This window comes from Lepisosteus oculatus, chromosome 21 (genome assembly GCF_040954835.1).
Source record: "Lepisosteus oculatus isolate fLepOcu1 chromosome 21, fLepOcu1.hap2, whole genome shotgun sequence".
NCBI lineage: Eukaryota > Metazoa > Chordata > Actinopteri > Semionotiformes > Lepisosteidae > Lepisosteus > Lepisosteus oculatus.
In genome coordinates this window covers 16,860,290-16,884,139 of record NC_090716.1, presented here as the reverse complement: position 1 = coordinate 16,884,139, position 23,850 = coordinate 16,860,290, and the positions used below count along the sequence as shown (strand labels likewise).

The following is a 23,850-nucleotide window of genomic DNA, read 5'->3' as shown; positions in this document are numbered from 1 at the left end:
AAAGAAATGCGGTGAAAGGGAAAAATGGAGATGAAATAATACAGTTGGGAAAAAGGGTTCAAAGTGACATTGTTTTTGGCTCGGCTCTGATTGCGTTGAAGATTTAACCAGAGTCCCCTTTGCAGTTGGCCTCATAAGTGCGTGTGGTGATGGGCCCAGTGCCCACACCCCCTGCTTTTCATTGGTGTTTAATTACCTGCATGGCGCTATTTGACTAACGTCCTCTTTCTCGCTCCGCGGGCCCGTGGAGAGAGCTGCGCTCTTCCAGGATCTCGGTTTCCATGGATTAGCAGGAGCCTCATCCCTGATCCTGGTCTCCCTCAGATTGCCGGCTCTGCTCCCCGGCAGGATCCCGGCACTCGTGTCCGGTCAGAGGGCAGACCACCCTCCACCCTTCACCTTCCGCTGCAGACTGGGAGATCTAGTGCAGGATCTGTCAGCACTCTCGTGTGCGGAGAGGTCTCAGCCCATGAAGGCTTTTGTTTGACTCCGTGTTCCGTTGGTCTTGCATGCAGACTTTCTGGGCTTTGTCTTCTGTGCCATCACCCTCTTCCTCTGGGATTGCTGGCTGCTGTTCGTGGTGGAATCGCTGGCTGATTCAGGGGTGACTGCCGTGTCTGCCCGCGAGCTCTCGGCACCCTGTGAGCTCCAGTGGCGGCTTTTTCTCTGGGGTCACTGCAGAGCGGGGGCGCAGCATGGGCAGGCGTCCTTTGCCAGACAGCTGAGAGACCGACCCCCTCATGTGCCACCTTTTTAGGGGGGATTCCGACTTGGAGACATTCAGTCATGATCCTACGGATGCCAGCTTCCCTTCACTGGCTCCTCAGCCAAGAACAGACACCCAGAGTCTGGACCTGCGGTTCCTCTCGTACTGATCAGGATTACTGTTGCAACAACACATCATCAGTTGGTTAAAACTAACCTGTAATAACCTGTTACACAGTTCGCTTTGTGGATCTCAGATACTGAGCCTTATGCCATTACTCACCATTCACCCTTATACACTGTCACAGTGTGATCCTTAAGCAAGGAAAATGATCCTCAAACATCCTCATTGGACTGAAGCTTTTGTTTTTCTCAACTGATTTTTTTCCCATTTCTCTATTCGTCCGGCAGTGTTGTTTAGTTTGGTTGCTTCTTTTCGTCAGGAAGACAGCAGCACTGTAACATGACTAGGCTTTAACATCTAATAGTGACTGAATGTTATTAAAAGGAATTGTAAAAGTGCGTGGGCTTATGTGTCTGCTACAGTACATAAAGTGTAGCACAATAGCATGATTTATGGCTATTTAGCACATTTTATAGAGTACAGGAATATCTGTTTTACGTCAACATATTTTGGATTCCCCATCACTTAAAATAATCAATGAATTATGAAGAGAGATGAAGCGCAGAACTGATTGTATTTATTCGATTAGAATTGATATGGATATACAGTATTAAATAAGAATATTCCTTGTAAAAGCAGACCATGTCGGCCTTTTCAAGAATACGATCTTCTTTAAGTTGCCAGTCTTCTCAGCCATGTGGGAAATCAGCTATAGAGCATTGATAAATAATGTTGAAATACACATTTCAAAGTAAAACATATTTTTTCCCAGGGTATGGGAAAAGAGAAAATAAAGCTGTTTTCCATAGTTGGTGCTCTGGGGGGAAATAAGAGATTCTGCACATAATGGGCTGAAGCCTATTTTTCGGACTTTAAGCATCAATCGACTCTACTTGTTTACCAGTTCGCTTTCTGCAATATACATCGTAAGGCTCAGGGGATAGAGACGCAAGGATTTTTAGTTTATGATGCAAAATGAAAAAGTTTCATTTCGAAGTAAAAATGTTCAAAAAGCATCTGACTCAAAAGTAAAAGTGATCATTAAGAGCATGAAAACCATGAGATGTTGAATAAAATGGTTTAATAATAGGGCTGTTCGTACACTTCAATAATTAATGGGCTAAAGCCAAAAGACTGTAATATTTTTTATTTATTTGTCTTGTCAAAGCTTTTGCCTCATTGTATATTTTCCTCACTCTTTCTAACTGCAGGGTAAACTTTGCTTTCCAAAAAAACTCTGAGGTGGATCAAAAGTAATTTCTGGTTTCAGTGCCATGTTTTCAATTTCCCTCACGAGGATAAGCAGTTTTCTGATTTTTATACCTGTTTTGAAAGGGGTAATGACTTTCAGGACACTTCATGTACAGTATTTACCTCTAGACAATCAGGTTTTGTTTAAACAGAAACCCCTCTGTTGTGTGAGTGGTGTTCGTTTCTGACACTAGTATAGTGAGAAACAGATCATTTTCTCACTATACCATTTAGCCCAGACTTACTGTAAGAATCTGTCCCGCATGATGGACATGATCAAGCAGCTAGCACAGTTCAACAAGTACTTCCTGAAATACTTCCTGCTCTTTCCCAGTTGTTTTGTCAGCATGACCTTCAGGTGAGGTTGTGTTGAGGAGAATCCAGCTGTACATTCCACCGGTTTTCCAGAGCATTGGGATGTGGGACTCGTCTCACCTGGGACGTTGAGGCAACTCCCATCTTCAGATCCTCAATCTCACCCACACATTGTCTGCCACTGAGACAATCTATCTATCCATTTGATTTGGGGTTCCTCATTATCTTGGTTAAAGAGGCTGTGTATTCTGTCATGAGCATGTCATGGGCTTTCTTTCTTACCTGATCTGTCATTTTTGTCTTGTGTGCAGGGCTGGTGAAGCTCGGAGTCCACTGTGTCACGTGTCAGAAGGTCGCAATAAAGATTGTGAATCGAGAGAAACTGAGCGAGTCTGTACTAATGAAGGTAAGCTGTTCCCATGTACTTGGAGCCCAGTTTTGTGTTCCTGATGTGTGTGTTTTGGTGTGTGAGCATCTGTCTGCAGGCTCTGTGGGAAAGTCCTGAAGAAATTACCCTGTTATATAAATGGGTTAAATTATTTTTCCCATTTTGTATTTCTGAAATGAAAGAATTCTGAGGAAATAATGAGAATGAGGAATTTCCCTTCAAGATGTATTTTTCTTAGAAATGTCAGTGAATATGGTGTATGTTGGAAACCAAGCAAACAACATCCCGCACACCCCCAAAACCTTTAGGCACTTAGAAGGGATTGATGAGTTTTGAAGTTGATAGAGAATCAGGAAATCGTGAGTAAGAGGAGGGAAAAACAGGAGCTGTGTTATTTATAGTCATTTTAAGTGCACTACAATCTGTGTGAATTTATTTTTGTCCATGGTCATATCCGTGCTGATCTTTTGCTGAGGATTGGCCATTTTAAGGCAAAATAAAGCCAGTGAAATTCCTTCCCAGTTCTTATTGCTCGAACTTGAAACCAAAACAATGTTGCTTTGTTTTTTAAATAATGTTTACGGTTGTTTTTTTTATCCTTGTCTGCTACAATTGTGATCGAGCCGAGATGCGAGCACGGTTCAGCCTGGGCGAGCTGGAGATGTGGTGAATGAATGAGGATGTGTCGTTGGTGGGGTTGGGCTTCAGGAGGCAGGAGAGACACAACGCCATGTGACTGAGGTGTCGCATCTGTTCCACCATGGCGGAGATATTGAATGTGCTCCAGCGTGGCTGAGTTATTGAATCTCTGCCCAAAGTCTGATCTCCCATATGTGCAGTCAATACCATATGCCGGTTGAATAGATTTGTTCATTTTTCTTGACATTTTATTCTGCCTTCAGGTAGGAAATTCTGATTCGGCTAATATTCTGCACAGGGGACAGCCAGCGGGGAGAGGGGCTCTGGATTTTAAGAGACATTTACACATATATCCAACAGGATCAGTGAGCTGCTTTGCTCCTCACTTTGTGAAATCGCTCTTTTGTGCCGCGTGTTTATTTGTCAGGCTCAGACTGATGCGATTTTCACTTTGCTCTACACATGTACCCTTACGCAAGGGATTAGGGACTCGTTTCCTGCCTCTGTTCTTAATCCGCGTCCCAACCCTTTAAACAAAGGTATGGGGAGGCTTAATTCCCTCAACCTAACTAAATCATACAAAAAAGCTAGGCTTGAGTCAGAGGAAATACTGTACATGTAAATACTTAATCAGTGTGTTACTGGTTGTGAATCCAGAGCTAATGGGCTTGGATTAAGATGGGATATACATTGAATTGAATGTGTGGAGGATGTATCGTGCTTCATCAAAACAGAATGATGTTCACATCTGAGAAAGTCTCTAAAGGTCTAAAAAATGTGCTTAATGATTTATTAAAAACTATTGTGCAAGGTAGTGGCTGCGGGATCACATTACGCAGAGATTAGCCTGGGTGCTTCTCTGCTTTTCTTCTTTCTTTGTGTGTGCAGATGTTTTCACATCATGGGTTACCTTGATGTGGGAATCCCTGTCTGCAGAAGATCTGAGGTTCAAGGTGTGCTGGTAGTCCCTCTAGGGAAGATCACTGTGTATCCTATTGTCCCAGTATAGAGATGGGGACACTATATGTACCTAAACAAAAGGCTTAAAACCGAGGTCCTGACTCTCTGTGGTCATTATAAATCCCAGGGTGTTTCTCAAAGAGTTGGGGTGTTACCCCAGTGCCCTGGCCAAATCCCCCCCGGCCTTTACCAGTCATAATAGCCTCCTAATTACCCCCATCTCCGATTCTCCTCCCCACTGAGAGCTGGTGTGTGGGGAGTGTACTGGCGACCTCTGGCTGTCGTCGCATCATCCAGGTGAGGCTGTACGCTGGTGGTGGAGGGGATCCCCATTACCTGTAAAGTGCTTTGAGTGGAGTGTCCAGAAAAGCGCTACAATATATAAGTGTAAGCAATTATTATTAAGATCTGGAGTCTCGTTCTGCTGACTAAGATCTCCTAAAAACCCAAAGCAACTTCATTGCTTTCTTACCTGGACTCTCAATTAGGAAGCTAAACCTACTGTGTCAGTTGGTTTTGCACTTTCAAAACCCCTTCTAAAGTCAAGACCTTTTTGAAGCTCGTGTGTAAAAATACAAACAAGAGGCAGCCGTTCAGCCCGTTTGTTTGTGTGGGTTTGCTGGAAGCTAATCTGGAGATCTCACTCATCATTTCTTGAAAGAGTCTAAGGAATCTGCTTGCACTAGGGATAACAACAACAAAGACTTAAGTGAATTGAAGGTTTATAGACTGTTGTAGTCACAGTAAATTTGGCCTAACCCACTTGGCAGAGGGAGGCTGCAAAGCTGGGGATATGGTGGAGGAGGAAAGCCAAAGCAAGGGAGAGAAGGAGATGACATGTAGTATTTATAGTTTTTATGTGAGAAAATGAGGTCAGGAATGTTTACAAATTACTGTCATCTGAGGTTGAATTAACTTGGCTGTTGTCAGCCCTCCTAAACTTTTGATATAAACTCCATTTAATATCTTGGTTTAGCGGATTGTGGAAAGCCCCCCCTTTGTGAAAAGAAGCACTTTTTTCCCCCAGTCCTAAACGCGTGTTGTGCTCTTAATTTCTACTTGTGTCCTCAGGCGAGAACCCTTAACTGCAAGCAAATGTGAAATGAGTTTTTGCCCTCAGACTGATTTTTCATTAGCCAATGAAAAAAATCAATGAAAAATCACTGCCCTCATGACTGCTCTATAAAACTTGTAAAAATGTTTCTTCTAAGGCTTACTTGTTTGATTTCAGTTTTTACCAAAAATGAAGTGGTTCATTTTCTCAGAGATGAGTTAGGGGTGGCTCTACGCACTAGAGGACATTGACCTCCCCTCATTTAGATTCTGTGGGGGAAGAGCGAATCCTCTCTTTTTTGTGTCAGGAAATCTCCATGCAAAATTAACAGAAGCAGCTGGTTGCACACAGTCAAGGGCTCCAGCCTAGGCAATCGATAGTCAAGAGCGCATCAAGCTACTTCAGGGTAATAGCCATGGTCTTCAGTCAATGAACAGAGAGAGAGAGCTCAGGGAGCGCCCTCCCTAGGGTCAGATTGTAGAGCAGTATTGAGGAGTCTCGGCCCACTTCATTTGTACCATGTAGAGGACCTGTATTGAATATATACATTTTATTGCTGAGATTACGCTTCACATACAGCAGCTACGTCCTTAAAGGAAACCGAACAGAAAAAAAAACTCAAATTCCTGTTGAGGAAAAACAAAATTTCAAGTACTTTAGAAATAAACTTCCATTATCTGACTGCGCTGCGGTGTAATATCTCAAACAGTCATGTTTTGACTCACTGTTTCTTACTCTATTGAGGATGGAGGTACTGTATACATGTTAAAAGCCCACTTAACCTAATAAAATCTTTCTTTTGAAAAAAATTATTGTTTTATTAAAAAAAATAAAATGTTGTTTAATGCTTAGTGTCCACGTTTGTTTGTACTCCAGAACCTATAGCCTCTCATTTCATAACGATGGTAGGAAAAAATCAAGAATTTTAGAAGCCTGCAATCTGATGATTAAAAAATGTCCTTTAGCAAAAAGCCCAGAGTATGACATATGGAAAAGTGTAGCACCTCAAGCTCAATTGCACTTAATTTTGTGCCAGCCAAGGGCAGCAAGCTGTAGTTTCATTTTGAAGATCTTTAGGGGCTTCACTATGTGAGCAAATGATGGAAAACTGTCCATTTGGATGCAGAAGTTAAATCAAAGGCAATCGATGCAAACAATTATATATATATAAACATTATGTATCACCAGCGATAAATATCTAACTAGATTTAAATGCTTGGGAAGATGTGAAACAGCATATCCCCGTTTTCGGCGCGATTTCCCCAGGGTGTTGTAATTTATTTAGTAGCTGTGATTGCTTCTCGTTTTCCAGCCTGTCCCTCTTTAATCCAGAGGCTCTTTAAAAAAAAACAACCGTGTTGGGCACTTTGTTTATTCTCCTCTCAATTACTTAGTTTCCAGCAGGTTTATTTCCCTTCTGTAATTACACAGAGTCTGGTGACTGAGGATGCATCAGTGATTGTGGGCTCTGCAGGCCGTAATCCGGCAGAAGCTGGCTTTTACTCCAAGATTGATTTTGAGCTGTTTTTTGACCTGCTGTAGGAAATGGGCTCTGTGGAAACTCCCCCTCCCCCCATAGCAAACACGTTCAGCCCTTCGTTTTGGAAAGAAGCTTTAGCTGGCCGACACTTGTTTGTGGCTGTTGTGTCGTCTTAACACGGGGATTAAAGTGATTGGACAGGCGCTCAGGGGGCTTTGCTAACATGCCTCAGCTCAGCTACTGTAGGTGTAGCGTTGAAATAAAATTCTATGATTGGAGGGGAGCTACTGCTCTACGACAACAGAAACACATCCTTAAACCGAGCTTTTGGGATTATAGAGGTGCCACCCCTTTTGAACCTGCAGTAGAGAAGTGTGAATTCGTTCTCAGATTGACCTCATTCTGGAAGCACACACTTGTTATGTTCTTTTTACATATAATTTTAAACAACAGGCATCACACATTAGCTTTTCAATTTGCCATGAAATGGTTATTGATATCATCAAACGCTGGCTATGGTCAGTGACACTCCCTGAGTTCGTTGCCCGTGTAATAGTTTGGATTGCTGCTTTCTCTGTTGATCGCCATGCTATAAGTGAAGGCCTCCGATGTGTATGATCAGCTGACTGACTTTAATAACACAAATTTTTGGAGTAAAGAGAGTTCATAATTCTTCACATTTCATGGCAAAACACGTCGTTTTTGCTTTTTAATATTTAAAACCCCATTTGTTCAGTAGTGCATTTTTCATATGTAATGTATAGTTTAATATAGAGTTGGTGATATATACAGTAATATTCCTGTGATGAAGACAAAAGCTGTGTCTTCTTCTCATGACGTCTTATAGAGTCCTGCATAGATGATATACACTCTTATACACATACAGTAGAGTACATGTTTATGTTTACACCCTTATACACATGCACATATAATGGACAAAACACGGGCCCTGCATGGTGTATGAAGCCAGGCTTTACCCACATGAAGTAACCACACAGTGTTTGTGTCTTTTCCTTTTTATGCGTGGTGTTGTGTAACAGACACCAGCCTGTCTAATTAAGAATAAGCATGTTTATTCTTAACAGTATTTCTGAATGAGAGAAATGAACACTATGAGCGATCAGGCCATCACAAAAAGTGTTTGGTGACTGAAATAAAATCAAACAGACAAAAGTGTTTAGTTGCAGCTCACTTTCTACCAAGTCACTCCCGTGTTGTTACAGAGTTTGACAGCTGTTTTGCTTCCAGTATGACGCTGATTCCCAGGAAATATTGCCAATTCTGTTTGATCAAGTCCTAGCTTGGGTAAGGCTGGCATCCTGATGGTTAGTCTGCTTCACAAAAACAGTTTTTGTTTTTCTGTTCCTTTCCTTTGAGAGCTAGCCAGCCATTTTCTGAAACCCACTGTACTGTATATTCTGATTTGTGCTCTGAATACTTCAGGTTCAGAGCTATTTCCCTAAACCTACTGCCAGTCAGACTTAGAGAACAATAATGCTCAATAACCAAATACCAAATAGTCACTCAGCTGACTCTCAAAAGGTCTACTGTACCTCAGTTCCTGAGCTTTTTCTTCATACAGTTCTAAGCGGTGTTGTACAGTATGTATCAAAGGTCAGCCTAGAACACTGTGCTACAGTCAGACTCTGCACAGAGTAGCTCAGAGTTGGCTAAGATAGGCACAGAGCTTCTGCTAGTCTGAGAGGAAACATAAGCCGTGCTTTTGTCTCCTGGCTGGCAAGCAGGGCCCAGGTCTGTGGGGCTGCCATGCAGAAGTGGGGTCCTTAATTGTAATCTTTCTGAATCTTTGAGTGAGTGATAAATGGTTTGCGATCAGAGTTTTAAGGTTGCACTTTCATTTATCACCAGTTAAGTTTGAGAGTAGCATCAGGTAGAAGTTTAGATCACATGTCTATAGCTTTGTAAAACAGTTCTTGTCTTCATTTGGTGAAGCCTGCAGGGTTTACCTAGTAATACTAAACACGAAGCCACAGACCCAGGAATAAAATACTTGCTGATGGATGCTCAGTAGTATTTTGAAGTATTTTTTCCGTATATTTTGGAAAACCTTCCTGCTTAATTAGGGCTTTGACAATGAAGGCATGAATACGCTTGCGGGTGGTGGTGGCTCAATTGTGGGTTGGACACTTTAACAATCTCTCAACTCTGGGCCATCTACATGTGGCTAATTGGCCAAAGGATACCACACAACTGGATTACTTTGTGAAGGTTATCAGGGGAGGGAATTGTAAATAACTGGTGCCAGTGTCCCTCTCTGCTGTTTGTGTTATGCCAGCTGTGGTGTTTCTCTGAAGGTCACTCTTATCTGCTGTCTTGTTGGTTTTGTATGTTATTTTAGATGTTCAGAGGAGGCTGTCGTCATGGGAACTAGACATGATTTGAGGCTGTGGGGAAAGTAAATTATAAGCCTGCAAAGTGAGTTACAGGAGTTGTGTGTTCTCTTCGGAAAGCTGCAGATCAGCTCAGAAGCTGAAAGGACTGCTGCCATTCCTGCTCTTCAGAGAGCATTCAATATATAGAGCTTATTTTCAAATGTAAGTACTGTTGTTGAGGTTCCTTTGTAGAACAATAGCCAAATTCATTCTGCAATTTTGTTCTGTCGTGGTTTTAAATTGTAGATTATGTAGCCTGCTTTCCCAAAACAAGGGTTTTTCAGGTGGAGTTTCCATATTACCTTGTTAATTGTAATGACAGTATTTAAAGGAGAGCTTTGGGATTTTTGTGAGAACAATTTTGTCAATTTTGCCGGAAACAAAACATCAGCTTGAGAATTAACCCAGAAGAGCCTTGTGCTTGGGTAGCAGATGACATGTAATTGTGTCCTGACAGGAGTTTTTTCCTGGTTTGTACAATTAAGGTAATTTATCGCTAAAGAGCTGTTCATCTTCTGATCAGGGAAAGATCATGCATCACCAGTTTTTCTTTCCTTTTGCTCTTGAAGTGCCTTCAGCCACCACAACTGTGGACTCTACTCAGAAGCACCTACAGGAGACCTACTACTGCCAGGAGGAACCCTATCCTTACTTTGCCCTGGGGGTTTAAAAAGACTCTTCTCTGGTTGTGTTTTTTCCCCTTTTTTTGCTCACCAGTGTCGGCCCCCTGCTCTAGCCCAGTTAATTTGTGTACTAATTTTATCCATTTTTAACATTCCGGGCATTTTAAGTGGGACTTCCTACTGTAGTATCACAGAGAACTGGAAACGCCCAGTAATATCACATTAATACCGTCTTCAACACCACAAGTCAGAGCCTTGACATTTTACTATGAAGCGCCCGTGGTGTGTTATTTGGAGTTCAGGTCATTTACTCTGAGCAACCTACTGGGCTACAGCGCAGGAGACACCCTGGCATCTTGAAAATCACAGTATCTAAATGTTAGCTCTCACTTAGGCCACACACAAAATCAACACCACTGGTAGTATTAATAATACAGGTACAGCCTTTTCATTTTGTGAGGAATGATTGCTTCTCTGTTGCTGCCTGTGAAATCTGTATTTCACAGAGCCGCCTGTCTCCATACAGCATGCTGAGCAGAGAGCTGAATACTGACACTTGGCGGGTTTTGCATTTGTAACAAAGGAAGCAGCCTTCCCCTGAATAGGTGCGCTCTGATCATTAATGATCTTGTCAGTTTGACACCTACTTAATTGGAGAGCATTGCTGCACAGATGCACAGAGGTGGAAGGGATGGAATTCCAGCAGCTCGCAGGAAATAGTATGCAATTTAGAACCGAGGACTGATTCAGGCACATCACTTCGTCTGACATAGCACTTGATTTCTGTGCTGGAGGCTTCATCTGGAGAGGGGAGGAGAGGCTACTTGTGTGCGGTTTCATGTTTTTGAATGAAATTAGAGAGCCTTCACCTGTGCATAGCAGACTCAAAGACAGAGCATGGAACATATACAGCGGTTTTACTTATTTTAAAGTGAAGCTTTCCCGTTAAGGACACCTCTGTCCAGGAAATGGGATTTCCGTGAGTGTGACAGGTCAAACCATGACAAGAGTCTTCTTCCGTTTCGTATGATGCCCCTTGGTTGTTCACCTGACAATCCACTGCACCTGCCACGTTGCCTTAAATGGCACTTTTGTAATGCTAATGAGCTGAAATCCCTGCTCGGTTATTAACTTGCTGTGTCACCTTGGGCAAGTGCCAGCCACAGGACCCGTTCCTGACAGAGGGCGGGCAGTGGGGCTCACAAGGCAGTTTTAATGAAAGCCCCTGCCCTGGGAGTCAGAAGAATAAACAGTTCCCAAAGACCCCCTGTGGTTGCATTTTCATGCATTCCCAAAATGAACTGCAGTCTAAATTAAAATCACTGTGCCTGTATGCACAGAGCACTGCTTGCTGTCCCTGTCTATAATGAATGGAAGTGCTGCAATTTTGTATTGTATTGGTGTATATGGATGAATTGGTTGCGAATGATGGAGTTTGGATGTTCCTGTGTTCTTGTATGTTTCCTCCAGGTGACCTGGCTTCCTCCCACATTCTAAAGACATGTTTGTAGGTTATTTGGCTTCTGGGAAAATGGGGCCTGTTGTGAATGTGTGCGTGTCTGTACCTGTGTCTGTCCTGTGATGGACTGGCGTCCCCTCCAGGGTGAACCCTGCCTTGGGCCCAATTGCTTGTTGGAATAGGATACCTCCCCTGTGACCCTGAATTGGATCAAGGGCGTAAAAACAGGAAAGATAGATGGGTTGATAATGGCAGATAGAGAAAAGTGTTAACTTTTCTCAGCGTGCTCTACAGAGGGTCCTGCTGCATCAGAAGAATTGGTTTCTGTTGTTGAAGAGGACAAGGCAAGAGCTGGAGCCATACAGAGCTCCTGCCATAAGCCTGTAGTCAGGGATGGTGCTTTGTGGGAGGGAGAGGAGTTTTGGCTGGAGTGCAACCACTACCCTGTAGAGCAACAAGAGTGACATGGGGATGGTGCTGCTATCACCTTGCAGATTCAAGGCCTTGTGCAAACAGTCGTTCACATTTCAGCATCAAGACGACTTGTTGGATGGTAATTCACCTTCTGTGCTGTGTGTGTACTGCATGTGAGAAGTGTAGCCACTGTTCCCCTTGTTCTTCCTGAACAGCAGATTGTGTGTTTGTTGCTCCACACATTCATATACATTTGTAAATCAACCTGAACCTACAGTAGTGCAGGTGGAAACAAGACAGTGTGCTGTCTATCTGAGCTGCCAGTTGAGCTGTCAATCAAGGGTGAATGCGAGGATCCATTTTTCTGTGCTGGTGGACTGAACAGTGCGCATCTGAACAGCCTCGGGGTATTCGTTAGCATTGCTGAAGCCGTCCTGGTAGGGGATCACGCCGCAGGGTTTGTGGTTCTTAACCCTTGCTGAGAGGAGATAACACGAGTGCTTTAGGAACTGTTTTCTTCCTGATCTCTCCCTGCAGACAGTCAGGTTTTTATTTTTAAATTTGAAATCCCTGCGATTCCCGGTTTCTTTCTGAACTTGATGCAGTAAGCGGAAGATCAGCTGAGAAGCATGGCGTCCTCCTCTGTGAAGGCAGCTGTGGCTATCTCTGTCCTCCCCTCACTGCCCCGCTCTCTCATGCCTTTTCATGCTTGGCTTCTTTACTGAGTGAGGAGCGCTGAATCAGTTTGACACTGTAGTGTGGCGGAGACTGCAGTTGAATGCCTGTCTTTTTTTCTCACTGCAAGTGCATTTCAATTTCCATAGACTCATACAGTCAGTTTTCTCTAAAATCGGTATGAAAAATAAATCAAACATTGGACCAGGAACGGTGAGGCATCCCAACCACTGACATGGATGAGTCGGAGACAGAGAGTGAGGAAGGAGGCCGTTCAAAAGGCTGAAAAGATTAACTGTTAGAGGAACCGATAGGCCGTGTGTTTGCCAGTTACTGTAAATATGCTCTCAGATCACCAAGGGGAACTTTCCAGAAAGATCCATGATTCCACAGCTTATGCGCCCCTCGATTAAGGTAGGCAAAGTCCTGAAGCTACATGACACTAGAATCAAGTCATGGCCCCTGGGGTAGTCTTGTCTGGTTTCACAGCCCTACGAGACTTTAGCAGCGCTCTGTTGGGGAGGAGGCTGGGTTTTGAGCAGACAGGTGGTTTCTATGGTACCTGAGAAGCAGTGGAGAGCTCTTGCTGCTGCAGCCCAGGGTGAACAAGGGTGCGACGAGGGTGGGGGTCTCGGTCTGTCCTGCGGTGGGGTGGGGGGACAGTGGAGGGAGGAGGCCCAGTGGGAGAGATTTCTCCATCATTGAGAAAGGGCAAAGGCAAAAACCACTCTTCAAAGTCTTGTTTATGCTGCCTGTTTCTTCTCATTAATTTTAATTCCCCTCCAAAACTTCCTCTCATAAATGAACTGCTAATGAATATCTCTAGTGCGCAGGAAAAAAAAGTCTCTTATTCCCACACAGCTCTGTCTTCCCTCTCACTGCCACAGAGGCAATCCCTGTCAGAAGAAATAACAAACCCTGCCAGCGAATCGTTTGCATATCTTCTGCCTTCTCCTTCCTCTGTGCTTCCAGGGTAATTAAAGCTAATTACCCATGGTGACTTCCCCCTTTTGTGTATGAGCCACAGTGCATATCAAACAAGTCAGCCAGTCCCTGTGTGACTGCAGGGATACTGATTCCTCCATCGAAACCTGCAGGCCTCCACTGCCGAGGTGAAGATCTTCTCACAGACACTGCTGCTTATCTTCGTGTTCGATCAGCAGCCATATCAGGACCTGCATTATTAATAAAGCTGGCCTGCCTATCAGCCCCCTGATCTATAGTATATGACACAACACCAAACACAAACAGGAGAAGGCACTAACACAAGAGTGCGGAGTGCCTGGTAGTCACAAAATCAACCCTTTATAAACACTTGGAACATTTGAATTGTGATCCTTTTGGCAGGTTTTTTGTTAGTTATGTAGACATTAGAGATTATATTCTGTTTTTTTGCATAATCGTTTCTTTGGATGCTTTTTTTGGTCAGCTTTGCTGTTCTGTTCGTCTCAAGTATGGACGATGTGCTAAGGGGGACTGGCACCACAGAGGGAGTGATTAGAAGACAAGTATGTCCAACTATATTAATCGCTGTACTATTAATCAGTATTGCACTCAGGTGTTGTATTCATTTTTTTTTGTTACTATTAAAGATCCTTCTACTTCAACCGTTAAATTTTAATGCCTTTCTTTAAGAGTCAGTTCGCTTTCCATGTTTTAAAAAAGCATGGCATATAGGGGCACAAATTAAACTATTACATATCTGTTAAATGTACTTACTGTTTATGGCTTTTTCCTCAACTGGGGAGTTGTACTGCACTGGGGAATGAACGGCAATTATCGAACAATTTTCTTACTGGAAACTGGAAAACATTTCTTACTAATATCTCAGAGGCCTATTTGAGCCACAGGATTGGATTGACTGAGTGCCACACTCTCGAAATCTGACTTGTGGCGTACCGGCATACAGACTACCTTGAGTGTGTTATTCAGCACTAAGCTGTCCAATTAATGTTAATTGTTGTGCCAATTTCTGGCCAGTTCAGGGGATACACACAAAGGCGAAGCTCTGTTAAATACACCAGTTGCCTGCTGTAACTCCTCCGTTCCTCTGCTAAAAGTAGAAGGAGAAAATGGTGTTCAAAGAATGGGAAGCTCGTCTGCTACCACTGAGCAATTTTTACCCGCTGAACAAAAAGCCCTTTTTTTAGTGGTGAGGCCCCCACTTACTAGTACAGATTCGAGAAAAATCCTGCAAACCTTCAATTGTGCTGGAATCTTTTGATTGCTCCCTTTTATTCCTGAATGACGCACAAAAGAGATTTCCTTGTTTCAAGCATGGCTTTCATTTTTCATAATGTATCTTTGTAATCCGCGGTATTAAAATTGGAACTACTGCTGTACTATGGAGCTGAGTTAACTCTGGCAGAGAGTGTTTTCAGTCTGACGTACTGTACCATTTGCACTGACCTTATCGACCCACTGACAGCTGTGCACTTGTGTTATGACACCCAACACAGTGTGTGCAGTAAACTGACAAATCTGTTAACGGGTTCTGATGTAGAGGCATATCTAATATCTGTCTTTTATTTGTGCAGACCTGTCTTTTTAAAAATAATTTATCAAGTAAGCAAGTCATTTACTCAATTAAAATTAAGAAACTCTGGTCCTTGAAGGCTGAATAGCACTTACATGTTTGTTCACAATGATCTCCAAATTAGGTCTGTTTAATTTGGCGAATCACCTGCTTAATTGATGATAATTAAAATGTTACAGGTGTTTAGACATGGGTAATGTAACAATTACCTATAAAACCTGCTGTCTTGTATCTAACACAACCGCAAGCGCAAGGAGGAGCAGAGAAAAATACAACAGTAGCTTTTTAATAATGCTGTGTCTGACACGGCTTCTTACCTACAGTATGTGTAGCTGGGCCATATTTATACTACCGACTGCTGGAGTGCTGTGGGAAATGGGCACAGTGGAATACCATGCCCTCCATAAGTATAGGGACAGTACCGTCTGTATACTCAAGCAATGAGGGTTTGAGATTTAAAGAAAGTTGCATTGCTTGTTCACATAAAAGAGCTGTGAGTGTGTAGTGTTGGATCGAGCCTTCGCTCTTCCCTTTGGAGTCAGTAGGCTTGAACTGACATGAAGACTAGAGAACTGTCTCGGAACAAATAGCAAGCAATTTGGATGCCTGCAGAAAATAAGAATTCAATCAGACCCATAGCACAGAGACTGGGCAAAGCGAATCAGCAATGTTGAATATCTTGAAAAAGAAAGTAACCACTGGTGTACCTACTGTAGCAGCCGGCAACGACCAAGTCAGCCAAGGAAAACAACTGGTGATGGAAACTTATCAGAGCTTTAAAGAAAAACTCTAAAACAACTCCTGCTGAAATCACCAACAACCTCTATAGCGCAGGGGTGAAGGCATCACAATCTACTGTGCGCAGACGACTTCGACAGCAGAATTATAAAGGCTGCTCTGCAAGTTGCAAATCTCTCAACAGCACCAAAAATGGAAAGGCCAGTTTGCTTAAAGGTACAGCGAGGAGTCAGTGGAGCTCTGGAACAAAATGTTACAGACAGATGTGACAGAAACTCTACCAAAGTGATTGCAAGGAGACAGCGTGGAGAACGGAGCGAGCTGCAGGGTGTCCAGAGCAGTTCGTCTGTGAAACATGGCGGAGGCAGTGTCATGGCTTGGGCACGCACAGCTGCCTCTGGAACTGGCTCGCTCATCTATATTGATGATATAACTAATGACTGTAGCAGCAGAATAACTTCTGAGGTTCACAGAAGCACCTTGTCTGCCTGTGTACAAGAAAATGACTCCAGACCCTTTGGCCAGTGTTTCATCGTGCAGCAAGCAATTTGAAAACTGGTTGCATCAAAATTTTCAAAAGAACAAACCAAGAATTTGGTGATGTCACAGGCCTGATGTAATTATTGCATGCAAAGAATTTTATACTATTTTAATTTACATTTAATTTGCCACAGTACCTATGTTTCCCAGTAAAGGGAGAATGGATCACCACAATTTACAGTATAATGTTCCCTTTTTATTCTAAAACGTTAAAGCTGATAAACTAAGAAATATGCAGAAATAAATGGTGACATTCTGTACTTTTACCCCATATTCATCTTTTCATCTCAAATCCAAATTGCTTAAGCATACAGCAAAAATGGCCATTTTGCCTTCACTGTCTCTATAGTTACGGAGAGTGTTGTATACTGTGCCATTGCATCATATTATCAAGAGATGGATGATGATAAAACCATAGGGTAGAAGGAACATTGTCCATATATTTATGCTAAACACAGTGGAAGTAGGTTATTATGTTTTTAATGTTTCATTTTGCATTGCTGTAGTATGAAGTAACATTACATTGTGGAACACTTCAATTGGGTATTAATATTAAGGATGCTTCAGCATTTCATTAAGGAAAAACAAATTAAGAAGTCCTCCAAATATATCATTTGTTTTGCACGGAATAGGCCTAGCTAGCCTTATTAGATGCATCATTAGCAAGTTCTCTCCTTGATGAAAAAGATCACATCATGGAAAATGTTTTTAATCAAAACCTCTGAACTTCACTGCAGCAGCCTCTTGTAAAGACGTGAAGGGAGAGTTTTAAATGGCAGATTGATAGTAACATTCTCATTGAGCCCTTGGCACTGGAATCTTCCTAGTGAAAGCTAAAAGGAAGCTCAATCATTTTAGAAATGAAGCTAAAAAACATACTTTGAAGTTTACTAGCTGTAGAAAGGTTAAAGGAGATTAGTTTTGCTTTCTCAGACATTGTTCAGATTGCTCTGCTGTTCCATCTTGGCACAAAAAAAAGAGTTTGGAATGGTTTTGCAAGCCAAGCTTAACATTTTTGCATTAGTTGTTATGAGTTTGTCTTTTGTAGATGTTTATTGCCAGGGTGAATCTTCCAATTATCCCTTTACAATAACCTTGCATTCTCTATTTCATGGTATGCAGTCCAGGGGCTTTATTAGAAGTTTTTAGTTATTCATAACTCTCCCAACATGTGGCATCTTACTTATCTCTTTTCCTTCAATGAGCCTGGCATAATTGGTTTGAATTCCCTCGAAGGGAGTCGCTAAACAACCTCAAGAATGTCTGGAAATGGAGTTATGGATTATCCACTCTGTAGCTAGTGCTTTTTTTCTATTAGATTTCTATAAATCCTTCTTTAATTAGTTGGCAAATGTAGGGATTTCGCTTTGCCTAATTTTTCTTTGCTTTAAAATAACTTGATTTTAATGTGCTTATCCTAGCTGCAGTCTGCCTCTTTGCTAATTACATTTGTGCCATCAGATTTTGTGTGAGACTAGCTCTGCCACATTCTCTCAATTTTAATCCCCACTTCGTTAATCTTCTCTTGTTCAAAGGCAGTATTTCCGTGGACAAGTAATGCCAGAAAACAACATCCAGTGTAGTCCAATCGCAAGGATTTTAACTCTAATTCCATTCAGTGCTGCATTAAAAATAATTGTAGAATAGTGCTATACTGAATAATTTGCACATGAGATTGAATTTAAGCAGTTTCCTTTCAGCTCTATAGGCAATTCTTGTACTAAAGGCTCAACATTCTTTGATATAGTTGAAACAAATACAGGTGCAAGACATCAAAAGTAGAGTTGTATTGAGAGATTATACTGTATACAGTAGATTTATTAATGAGACACCCCAGCTTTGACTTGTCCAGGAGCCATGCTATCCGATTATCATCATTAGCAATAACAACAACATGGTCTCACGCCGATATAAACAGCAGTGCTGTTAAATGTATTTGTTCCTGTTGGATGGTGAACTGAACCAGACATGGTGTGTGAAATAATGAGATGCAGTCAGTCAATAACTGGGAAGAACTGGCAGTTTATCAGCTGCATCAGTGTACACAATGATGGAAATAAGATCCCTGTTACACTGCAGTTTAAGACATTTTAGAATTTATAAATTGCAGACTTATAAACAACAGAAAATAATTACTGTTGTCCACAGGTATATGTTGATTTTTAGTCACATTAAATGTGTCCGGATATGTTCTAAGCATCGAAAGGAACATCACTTACAGCCACATTTTTTGCAGGCTGACATGTTGCTGAACAGACATGACACAGGTGAATTCATCATGCTGATTAACAAGTGTCATCAACAGGATTAACCAACAAGGGGTCTACTGTGAAAGTCATAAGCTGGTAGCAATACAAGCTGTACATTTGCAGCTTCTACTTTGCAGATGCTGTCTCAGCCTTGTGGTAGAGCCTGGGTTGTGTGCAGCGGGAGGCTCATGTCTGGAGAGCGAGGTGTCCATGACATTACTGACGCCACCTCCTTTCCCACAAGTAAGCCATTGTTACGCGACCAGCACGAGGATGGGTTTTATCCTGCTGGAATGTCGTCCCTGGAATGTTCAGGATGAATTTGCAGGACCGGACCAGTGCAACACAGTGCAGTCAGACTGCCATCAGTCACCTCAATTGGAGTTCTGTAGTGACTAGACACTGGCCAGACTGTCTCACTTGGATCTTCCCATCAATCTTGGCGAGGTGTCGTGATTGGTGGTCTCCCGGATCGCGGCCTGTCGTTGATGAACTGTGTTTGGCTGTAGATGTCTTTCCAGGTTAGAAATTGCTGGCTGTAGATGCCCCAGGTGGCAAAGCATCAGTCTGCTGATTTTGCCTAGACCCCCACATACCAATGGCTCCGTGCTGTGGCTCTCTTGATGAGCAAGGCATATTTGTTCTTTTCTGTGTTTTCTGAGATGTTAAAACATCTCACACCCTTTGCTGAGTGCTCTGTTCTGATGAGCTCTTCCCTGTCTCCATGTGACCTGACGTACATCCCACTTGCTCTTTAAACAAATTCTATAACCCAGAAAATGAGAAATGGACATTTTTGGTCCAGACGGTTAGCATTTTTGTATTTATATTTAGAAGTACTGTACTCTGTAAAATATGGATGAGCACAACTCCACAGTTTTCAGTCAGAAAGCACTCTTCCCAATCTGCAGGCCTGGAGGAAAATGGAGCACAAATGCACAAAATAGGCTTCACTGAGGTTATTGCAATTATTCACACTCCTTATTACACCTGTCTTCAAAATTGCAGTTTATCTCCCAGGGCACTTGACATTTCAACTCTCAGAAGGGTGTGACAGAATGTTAGAATGCCCTTTGAGGGTCTGGATAATAGCAGTGATTTGTGTATGCTCTGTGCACTGGAAGTGTGTGCTATTTGTTTTAAATAGACCACTGAAGGCTCTTCTTTAGAGATGTCCTAAAGGGAAAGTTGTTTTTCTGCAGCCATGTTGGCTCCTCGACGCAAACATCTGTCTGCTGTGGCCCCTCCTGCTGGCCTGGCCAATACTGACTCTGTTAGTCTGACTCAGGAACATTGACATTGACTTTGACTGTAATGGCTATTTCTATCAAGCACTTTACACCATGGTGAAGAGAACGTTTTTAAATCTGTTTGCTCAGTTTTTCTTTCTAGCAACTTATGAACTCCAGCTGTTCTTTTTTCCCTAGTAGCTGTGTTTATCAAAGTACAATCTTTTAATTATTTTTTCCCCATACCTAATCTCTTCTAAGCATGTACAATTTCCTTCAAACAGTGGGGAATTCTTAACACATTGTTTTAGTTCAATGTTTTTGTTTTCATCAGTTAAGTCCATTGAAAGCTAAATTCTCCATTGCTTCAGAGACATGGGGAGTGCTCCTCATACAGCAGGGTAATTACTGGAACAGGGGCACAAACTCAGCGCCCCACCTGGAATCTGAGCCCATGACCCTCCTGACAGGGATCGAGAGCTCTAACCACGTCTCTGGGCTGCTGCCTGTTATGACTCTTAGAGTTTACAGCACTTTGGTTTGAAACAAGGAAAAATGTAAATGAAAAAAAAACATTTAAGCTGCCAATAATGCTTCTGAAATAAGCAACCTGGGGCCATATCCACAAAGCACACTTAGCAGGCTGTTGCCTCACAAGAATATCTCAGCTGGGTCCCTTTCTGCTTTTCGCAAACCAATATTTCAAGATCGAATGGTTTGTATCATCATCTCAGATAGCCGGATGATTTAAAAGATGAAATATTTTTTCAGTGCTATTAAACTGGATTCAGCCGCCGCTGCTGCAGTAGGTATACCTGGCTGCTGAGCAATATCAGACACTTTGATCTTCAGTGTCCTGTTTGACCTCGTAAGAAAATGGTTCCAATCCTTCAGTGGTGAAGAGTGTTTCACTGAGATAAAGGCGCACTGGCCGATGGTCTCCCGGAGCACCGGAGCATTGTGGACCTGGGGTTCAGGGTTTTTGGGGAGCTCAGCTGTGCAGAGCACCTGCCTGGGCTTTCCTGTGAGGGGCTCTTTAAGAGCCCTGCCCGGCCGCGGTGCTGTGCTGTGCTGTGGGGAGAGGTTCCCGGGGGAGTGGGGCAGGTGCCGACGTCAGTGATTGAAGAACATCCGGGCCGAGATGGAGGAGCACATCTCCATGGTAGCGCTTGGAATAATTGCACCTTCCAGCAAAAAAAAAAGAAAAAATTGCCTTCTTCCCAGAAAAGGAAAAGCACGCTGTGCACCTCCCCTCACACACACACTCCCTTCAGTCTCTTTAAGGCAGGGCAGGAGCACTGGGCTGGAGAGCGTCTGTCAATAGACAATGAAGCTTCTGCAAGACCTCTACAGGGGATTTGTATGGAGCAGGACTTCCACTGAAATGTAAAATGTAGTGATTTTGAATGCTTTCTCTATGATTGTATAAAGCAATGTCCCCAACAATGGACCCAAAACACTCCCAAAAAAACCACGTTAGATGGTGCTCGACGTTCCCATATTGGCAGACTGATCGGGCTGGAGAAGAGGCCAGTGCCATTAGATTAGCTGGGCTCTGTGTTGTACCGAGACAGCACTCTACAGTTTTAATGCATGTGGAGGTGAGAGGCAGTGGTGCTTGACCCAACCTAAAAACTCCCTGATATCTACGCCTCTTAATGGGACTATCTAGCATACAGTAGGTCTTCGTTTCAAGTGTGTACATACTGTATTTAGGTTTATGGGGGATCCAGGAAAATTGTATTGATGAGCCTATGTGTGAGATTTCTGGTAACAATGCTTTTTAGTAATGATATCAGTGTATGAATTTGTTTGTAGCTGTGGATTGATATCAAAGTGAGGGTGTGTGAGATTTGTTGTACGGTAGGGAATGCGGCATTCTTTTTGTGTCTTCTTGTGTATTGTTTTGCTGTAAGGGATTTGGAGTGTCTTAAGTGTCTCACGTTTAGCAGTGAGGCCGATGACATTTTCTCACTGGGAATCATAGCTGGCCCTAATCTTGTTATTTTAACACAGTGATGACAGTTTTACTGTTTCTCGCTCTTCTGTTCTACAAATGATTATGGATGTGCATCTTTTTAAAGCTCTCGAGAGAACAAAAAGTGTCTGAAAAATGCATCTTTTTTGTTCCTTTTTTAAGTTTTTGGTCATAAACTGAAATGTATTACCTCCATATATTGTGCAAGGCCGTATCTATCAATCAGCTTTATATAGAGTTAGCCGACCCGTGAATTTCCTATTTAATGGGCGCTTTGAACTCTGAGAGCACACAAGGCACTTGGCTATATTGAATGGTCAGTTCAAACTTCAAAGTGCTCTCTGTGATCATCATTTTTATTTTTTTAATAGCTGGCACAAGTCATTTTTGACTTTGTTACCAGGGTGGCTCATTTCGTTGTCTTCTCTGTTAGAGGCTTAATCAGTTTTGCTTTTGTTTTGAGATAGAATTCCTGTCTGTGTCAGTTAATTACTGTAGTTGCCCCCCTTGCTCAGTTCTCTGGGTGAATTACAGGGTTACAGCAAAGCTCCCTTGGTGGTCCAGCATGTCTCCTTGCCAATTAAAAGAAACATAACTTAGTTTTACTGTATCAAGCAGGAATCGTTGATTTAGACCATAACAGTAAATCCATGAAACACCAAGCATAAAACAGAGCAGAAAGAAACATGCCATGCCTTCTGCAGATCGGTTCAAAGTCTAGTTTTTATGCTGTTGACTAAACAGCACAGTTCCATTTCAGAGGGAGGACTAATTTTAATAATGCAGAGGTCTGGGTATTTCCGTCATGCTCCTTGCTTAGACCTGGGGTCACAGTGTGTTTTACAGTGAATCACGCTCTGACTGACTTCAGTAACTGTGAGTGAGACAGAGCAGGTGAGCGCTCGCTCTGCCACCGAAGGAAACCTTGGTGCCTGGGAGACAAGCGTCTGGCTCTGTTTTTGTATTTAAACCTCGTCGTTCAGCAGGTTCTGAGTGGCTCTAAGGGTGCAGGCATTCTCTTGCTCGCCCTGCGGTCCAGCCAGGGTTACTGTACTGTATGTCAGACTCATGAGCTGATCTTCACTTGGTTTCCTTGTAGCTGTGTCAGGCGACCCGGGAATCTTCAGCACCTAATGTACAGTGAGGCTTGCTGGCCGCCTGTGAGCTTGTGTCTTTGACTGCAAACTGTTCTCCAGTGAAACTTCCTCTGGCTCCAAATGACAGGGTCTCTGAGAGGTGTAGTGAGAAACCAGTGTGTGTATGAGCACCTGAGTTAGAGCTTAGATTATAGATGAGGAGGGTCTAAAATAGGAGAATACCTAGTAGTTCTAAATAAAGAAGGAGAACAAATTCTCTGATTACCCCAAAAGACCCGAATTTCCACTGATTTATCTGATTGCAGGAAGTTGAAATTTGCTGCTCTGCTTAAGTGTGGTTGGGGTTGACTGAAGGAATCTGTTCAGGAACGAGGCTTGTTGACGCTGTAAGTTTATCAGGCCCACCTGCAGTACGCTGTGTGTTACTACAAGAGAAAATATTCATCTCCGTGAAAATGAAAGGGGAAAGCACTTGGGGAGCTCTTTAGGTTAAATTCTGCAGCTGTTAATAGAAAAAAAATAGTTTTTCCACAGTTTAATATGAGCCTGCAATGTGTTATGTAATTAGAGTGCCTACGAATACATTCCCTGACAGCTGCGAGTTGCTTCAAGGTGAAGCAGGGAATGGGGAGAGCCGATTCTTTGTACTGTAGCGAAGCAGGAAAGTTATTAGCACTTTCAGTAAGAAAACGGCACCTTGCATCATTAGCAGGTTTTAAGGGACGTCAGTAAAGATCACAAGCTGACTTACAGAGAGGGCCTCAGCTACTGTACAGCATGAATATCATTGTTTAGTGTTGCCTTAGACAGACACCTGTTGCCGTTGGGTTTCCCGCCCTTAAGTTAAGGTACAGGAATTTAAACGGCTGAAAGTTTTTATTCTCTTCTGGGAACACTTTAGTTGTGGTTGGAGATCTGAAAGAGCTACAAAACTGCTTGATTTCCAAACAAGTGACTGCTGCTGTTGGGAGAAAAATGGATTTAAACTGTGGCTCTGAGTTAA

The 23,850-nt window shown here is 42.7% G+C and overlaps 1 protein-coding gene across 14 annotated transcripts in view; it reads left to right on the top strand.

Annotated features, from left to right (window-relative positions):
- Window positions 1-23,850, top strand: part of brsk2b (BR serine/threonine kinase 2b) — a 282,427-nt gene that overhangs the window by 132,583 nt on the left and 125,994 nt on the right. For all 14 annotated transcript variants that reach the window (XM_069181592.1, XM_069181593.1, XM_015338173.2 and 11 more), the window contains one exon: window positions 2,707-2,801. In XM_069181592.1, coding sequence (XP_069037693.1) covers window positions 2,707-2,801 — 95 coding nt within the window. The remainder of the gene's footprint in view (window positions 1-2,706; window positions 2,802-23,850) is intronic.